This window comes from Dermacentor albipictus, chromosome 8 (assembly GCF_038994185.2).
Source record: "Dermacentor albipictus isolate Rhodes 1998 colony chromosome 8, USDA_Dalb.pri_finalv2, whole genome shotgun sequence".
NCBI classification, from domain to species: domain Eukaryota; kingdom Metazoa; phylum Arthropoda; class Arachnida; order Ixodida; family Ixodidae; genus Dermacentor; species Dermacentor albipictus.
The window spans coordinates 86,914,027-86,920,512 of record NC_091828.1 but is presented as its reverse complement, the minus strand read 5'-3'; the positions used below and the strand labels follow the sequence as shown (position 1 = coordinate 86,920,512).

The following is a 6,486-nucleotide window of genomic DNA, read 5'->3' as shown; positions in this document are numbered from 1 at the left end:
TTGCAGTAGGGGGCTCCTGCTTTCTGCAGGTTTTCAGATTCCTTTTGGCAGTGCCAACATACCTGGCAGAACTATACAGGGGAAGCCCTCTTCTAATTCGCTGGGTCAGCTCCTCAGCTAGCACAGCATTCCTATAGAAATTCAGTAGTGCTGGCAATATTTCCTGAGACCACATGGCCTCATCAAAGAAAATCCTTTCGACGTGTAAGGAGGATGCAATGGATGCTGCATTAGTCCACACAACGAAGTCGCACCAGCTAAGTCCTGTCACTGCCATTTGGCCCTGCAACTGGTAATAGTATTCGTGCTCCCTTTTCAATGTAATTTCATTACCTGTTGCCCTACAACAAAACTTTGGAGAAGCTGCAGCTTCTTCGATACTTTTTCCTTTGAAAGAAAACGGGCATTTAACTTCTAGCAGCCCCATGTCACTGCCCTCAAATACCAGTCTATCTGGGGATGCAGCAATAAACGGATGCTCAGCATGCACGTGCAGGCCTGTATATCCCACAGTTATGGTCTTATCCATGCAGGCCATTAGCTGTTCATATGCCTGAACGGCATCTGGCTCGTGCACATTTCCATAGTGCATGGCTTCAGTTTTATAGCTCCGCGGGTAAAGTATCTCTTTAACAATACTGTCAGGTTTCCGGCACCGCACAATTCTTTTAAACATTGAGGCAGTTAGCCGACCAATCCGCTCCATGTGCCAGGTTGGATTTGCGGCCTGTCCAATCGTCGACTCGAGAACAACTGCTCTGCTGTCCACCGAGAGGGCCTGTATAGCTGCAAAAAAAAAACAGTATTGTTAATTTATAAGTTTAGAATCCGTTTTACAAGTCGTACAGCAAGCATTACATTGTATTAAAGCAATGAGAAGTAGCACGACGTCAACAAAGCATCACTTGTCATGGCAATGTTGAGCTATTTGGTGGGGATTCATCGTGGAAGGAAGTAAGGGGTGCAAACATGGACACAAGAGAACCAGACAACACAAACGCTGCAGATAGGAGCTAAGTGTACTAGAAATGAAGCTTAAAATGAGAGAAAGTTCAGCTAGTTGGTAGCGAATCGCACTAAAAGAAAGTAATGCATGCAAACATGGATACAAGAGAACCAAACTAAGTAAATGCCATGTTGTCTAGTTCTCTTGTTGGTGTTTGCACGCCTTACTTTCTTTTATGTTGAATCACTTGTCAGAAACTTAATACCATTAGGTTAGCTTTTATTTACTCCTACAAAGAAACTCCTACAGGCCTACTCAAAGAGGCTAAAGTACTTAGGTTGTGTCAAATGACACAACTGCATATTGCAACGATTAAAATGTAGGTAGATACTAATCTCCTACAAAATTGTACAGCTTACTTTCACAGTGACATAAGAATTTTTCTGCAGCTTGTAACTTGCATGTGCTCATTATGTTTTATTTTTTTTCGCTAATTATGCTGGTCAACATAGCTAAATCGTAGAGTTGGTTCAGTATTGCAAGTATTTAAACATGCCTAAAAACAAGAAGAGCAAGACAAATGTGCATGCTTTCTATTCCATGCTCTGCTAAAACACAGTCAACATATATATATGACAAATGCCGTGCATGAATCCAGGTGATGGACTCATGCTAAAGGAACATCCATTATACATTCACACAGTGCTTCACAAACATGCCATAGATGAAGCAGATATGTTTGAGGACCCTGTGGGTGCTCACACACATCGAGTTATGCGACAGCCCTGTAAAAGTTAAGAAATGACAAGACACTAAGTCTAAAAGTGACTGCTGCATTATCTGCTGCTCAGTGGGATACTTGTGAAGGTGATGCCCAGAGACATAGGTGGGCATTCTTATATAAATGAGACAGCCTCAGAATGACACGTGCCAAGACAAAAGGTTGCGAAAAAAGTAATAAACAAGGAAGTGGACTTTCTTACCATCAAACCTCTCTTGTATGAGTCTTTGACAGGTCTCACTGTGGATGTCTTCAATGTCTGGGACCAGTGGAGTGTCTGAAGCTTCTGGTGCCACTTCACTGGGACTGTGTTCATCCTGGAATATAGTGCTTTACATTAGACAGCGCAGATAACATGCAAATGTTAGCTTAGTGACTACTTTGAATAGTAGTGCAGCTTGAAATATACGAAGCAGCATAGTAAAGATTTGAGGATTTTGTAAACAGGTCTTTGACAGCATCATATTGCGCCAGTGGTGAGAAGCGCAACAAAATAGGTACAGATTGTGGTCTCATACCTGGCATGCCTTATTGCGCATGGTTGTTAAACAAGCAAACTCAGTATTGTACTTCTGAATCATTTTTCACATTTTATTTATTCGTACTCTAAATGCCTTCTTTCAGGGTGAGCAAAGAACAGTTTTGAAAGTAAGCAAACTACAAGCTTACTAGCATTAGAAAATTAAAAAAAAACATTCAGATGCAGTGACATGAACTCGTGCTAACATGTGCTGTAAATCAAGAGCAAATGTAAATATGAAAGTGCAATAATGTGCATGTTGCAGAAGGGGATAGAAAAAACTCAAGGCATACGTAGAGGTAAACAGTAATCAATGCACATCAGATATGCCAACGCAAGATTTAAAATTCTTTAAAATTAGGTTCAGCAGCTCTGTGTAGAGAAGTTATTCCATTCAGCTATAAAGCATGGTATGAAAAATCAAGGGACACTTAATACACGTAACTAAGGAAACTATGTACAGATAATTTAATAAGACTTGCCCAGCATGCTATACTCACATGCTTTGCTGCATAAGTTGCAGGTGATTGGACAGTCTCGCATGATAATTATGTGAATCACATGTGGCTATAAGAATTTATGAAGCAGGCACTGGGGAGTTCATCAGCGACTTGATACCTACAGTATTACAGGAGGCGTCAAAGGTCTTGTATTTTGTAAAGGCACACAGCATTTGAAAGCCCTTAAATGTATCACACTTTGGAATTCACAGTCCCTTACTGCTGTCATGGACAAGACAAGCTATAGAATGGAAGTTGAACAGATGTTTGTGTCAGTTTAACAGTGTGTATGTGCATGAATGCTCTCGCATTATTTCAGTCATCACGAGATAGGTTCTGCCAGAACTTTTAAAATAACTTTGGCTTTAAAGAGGTTTAGTTGCCTCAATTAATCAAGACTTACATCACAGGTTTGCTGCATCATCTCATTGCTAAGCTTGCAGATTGTTTAGTGAGATAAAAAAGAAAGTCACCATATATAAACACTACTGACATTAGTGTTATACTGATGCAAACTGTACTTCGCATAAAAGCACAGTAAAAGGGGCTCTCAAACTGTTCCTGTCTGTCGTCACATGCTGATGGAACACTGCTAACTCTTATTTTAACAGATCACAAGCATGCAGAGTTAAGTGTAGCACTTACAAGTGATTCTCCTGAGTTTTCTTTGCTCATATAACGGAGAAGCAGGCAGTTTGCTGCCACCTTTTCGAGATCGGCAGCAAGCAGGGATGGGTCACTCGGTGAGAGCCCTGGCAGTGGATCAAACCGCCGCCTTTTCGCACCTTCATGTTTCCTTGTGTGAAAAGTGATGTCTTGCAGAGGCAGAGGTGGCTCATGCTTTTTGACTGAAAAAAAAAAGTTTTGTTTGTACAAGTACAATAACGAAATTTTAAGTGCTTCCTGTGATGTTTAGCCAACGACCACATCCATTGTAAGAAAATTAAATCTTGCAGTTTGGGATTATTTTTTCTCTATGCAGGTCTTGTAGATAAGAATTTATGAAGCGACACCAATATGTGTTCTTAATTAAAACCAGTAGCCTATATTTGTCCACATACCAATACTCATGTACGCTGTAAACAATGTAGCTGTGTGAATTAGTTGATATTCAACAGCTGCTACCACGAATGCAAGCAATTTTACAACACGTTAAATGGTCAACACGGTGCCACAACGAACCGTTTGCAGAAAGGGGCCGGAAGTGTGATCACAGATTTTTTAGGCACTTTTGCCGCCTCCTATGTTAACTAATGCTTGCTAAGTAGTAGCATTCTTACCTTGGGCAGGAACAATCCAAGCACATGGAACTTCCGTGCACGTTGCCGCATCCTTTTGCGCCAAGTGAATGGCATGAAGGATTAACCCAACGAAATGTTGGCATGTGCCGCTCAGGCTGCAAGAATAAAATGGAAGAGGAGATGAGTTTTCATGCTCAACAGGTATTCATCAAGGAAAAGATGGGATCAAGTGTTTATGAATTCGAAAGAACGGGTTTAAGTTCACGTCACTCAACGTGAAATACATGCGCCAATCTCAGACATGAGCCGCACACCACCACTCGCGCGTTGGCCTTGTAACATCATGTGCACACATTAACAGCATCATTGAACGATGCGATGCGGCTTGTCAGACAGCTATGCCGGCACGAAGTTAGGTACAACTAGCGGTTTTACAGTAAACAGCCAAACTTGGAAGTCATTCTCGTTATATGCCTCTAAATAGTGTACTGTGTGATACCGGCAATCCAAGGCTGTGTACGGTCGCAGACAAGTGCAAATTGGTATGCTGCACGACCGTGTCGATCGGTATACATGCAAATGCGCAAAAACAAGAACTCCCCGCTTTCTTCATTTACAGTATGTGTATTTTTTCAACATTTAAGCAACCGTACCTTTATATAAGCAAACAGCTAGCCCAAAACGGCAGGGCCGGTATAGTTATGAATTCCAAAATTTAACCCATCAGACTTAAATGTCCTGCACGCGGTTCATGCAGGTCGCGCTCCAGATGTAGAATAGAAAGCTTGCTCACCCTGCGGGGCAGAGGCAATGACCAGCCAGGATGGAGCCCGACGCCTTGGAAATCGCGGCGTGCACGATGTAATAGCCGCCTTTCATTGACGGTAGGCAGATACTACGCAAAAGTCCGCACGTGGATTCTGCTGACACGTCGTTGTACATGACGTTGCGCACGTATCCTTCTTCTTGGAACATCGTTCCTTTCATTTGCTGTCGCGCGAAGCGCGCTCCGCTCGACACCATGTGTTCTTCGAGCTGCGCTTCCGTGGGTATTTTGACGTTGCCGAAGCGCTTTTTCCAGCCGTTCGTCACGCTGAAGAAACCTCCAGGTACAAAGCAGTCACCAGCGGGCTCCATGGCTAGCGGACGGCGACAAACTGTGCGCACACGTTGTTGCGGTTTTCACTCACACGCTGCTTGCTTGCACACGTGTCTCGCGTGCGGCGGCTGTCTGTCGCGGCGAGAGCGGCGCCTGCCAAATCGTTTCTCGTGGCCACCGCACAGTGGCGCCACAATGCATCGCAAAAGGCGGATTGAGCATTATTCTGGTTGTAGAAAGACTTTGCCTCGGGAGACGGTTATGTACCGCGTAGACCAGCGGCGAAGAAACTCGGCTTCACCGAGTTTGAACAACTGTTCTTCAAGATGTCCCCATATTATCAAGCTCCGTCGTTGTGAGAAGAGACTGGAACGTTGAAGCGAACTGGATGACTGCTACAGACCGCCTTTATATATATTACGACAATCACACTTGTTGTGCTGGCATTCTGTGCTCCCTCTTTCCCGATTGTTTTTCAGCAATTTGAGCTACAATATATTGCAACTGCAGGGAAAAAGATTTCCATTATCTCTTCATGTCTGTTATCTTGGCCCTTCTGCATCGAAGACAAATACACACCATACGCCGGATTAGCTGCGATAATGTGTAGCAGATGCTGTTGAACGGCTGGTGTCAAAAACCTGTCGGGGCAAGATTGTCAAATGATCTTTCCACGCGAATCACTTACTCCACTCCATAGAGTTGGGCAGAGCGTAGCCCTTCGACTGAAGAAAACACTAAGTTACTCAGCGTGTGCCACGAAGTGTCAAGAACGCGTACTTTTTACATATGTCGCGAGGTGGCACTGCCGTGTACTTTCTCGTTTATGTAAAAATCTTGACGTATACATAAACGAAGAAGAGACCAGCTCAAGCACCCACCGAGATAATCTGAAAATAAAGGGAAGCGGAATGCAGCAATAACGAAACATACATCACTTTTGCGCCCCAATAGATATAGGGTGCTGGGGTGCGTGCAATGTGGAAAGGAGTAATGGTGCCAGCCCTAACGTTCACAAATCCCATTCTGTGCTTTAAATCTGACGTATTGACGTATTGAAGTTAACGAAAGGTTGGTAGGTCGGTTGGCTTCGGGAGCCCATGGTAAAACCACAAATTGGACAGTGCAGGGTGACATGGGTTGGGCCTCTTTCGAAGTCGGAGAAGCACAGGGCAAAATTAGTTTTGAAGAAAGACTTTGGGACATGGACGAAAATAAATAGGCGGCTAAAGTGCACACGTACTTGAATAGCGTGGACACAGAATGGAAGAAGACGTGAAGAGAGAGAGAGAGAATGAAGAGGAAAGGCAGGGAGGTTAACCAGATATGAGTCTCCGGTTTGCTACCCTACACTGGGGATGGGGGATAGGGGTTAGAAAGATGACAGAGAGGAAAACGC

General features: G+C 43.6%; 1 protein-coding gene across 2 annotated transcripts; it reads right to left on the bottom strand.

Annotated features, from left to right (window-relative positions):
- LOC135903477 (uncharacterized) lies at positions 1-5,696 on the bottom strand. 2 transcript variants are annotated; one of them, XM_070522884.1, is made up of 5 exons: positions 4,782-5,696; positions 4,028-4,143; positions 3,393-3,595; positions 1,938-2,044; positions 1-786 (listed from the first exon to the last, which is right to left on the bottom strand). In XM_070522884.1, exons 1-5 carry the CDS (start codon positions 5,123-5,125, stop codon positions 669-671), a joined length of 888 nt encoding a protein of 295 aa, XP_070378985.1. In that variant the 5' UTR covers positions 5,126-5,696; the 3' UTR covers positions 1-668. The 2 variants fall into 2 exon arrangements, 1 of the variants encoding a protein (XP_070378985.1); XR_011507728.1 differs by lacking the exons at positions 3,393-3,595; positions 4,028-4,143; positions 4,782-5,696 and having other exon boundaries at positions 1,930-2,071.
- Between the last annotated feature and the right edge of the window lie 790 nt (positions 5,697-6,486).

What these genes read in the sequence shown, in the direction of transcription:
- LOC135903477 (XM_070522884.1), bottom strand. Translation starts at nt 5,125, where the DNA reads ATGGAGCCCGCTGGTGACTGCTTTGTACCTGGAGGTTTCTTCAGCGTG. An exon ending in CATTGCCTCTGCCCCGCAGG is followed by an intron (nt 4,144 to 4,781) that starts GTGAGCAAGCTT and finishes TTATTCTTGCAG; the next exon opens with CCTGAGCGGCACATGCCAAC. An exon ending in CAAAGACTCATACAAGAGAG is followed by an intron (nt 787 to 1,937) that starts GTTTGATGGTAA and finishes TTTTTTTTGCAG; the next exon opens with CTATACAGGCCCTCTCGGTG.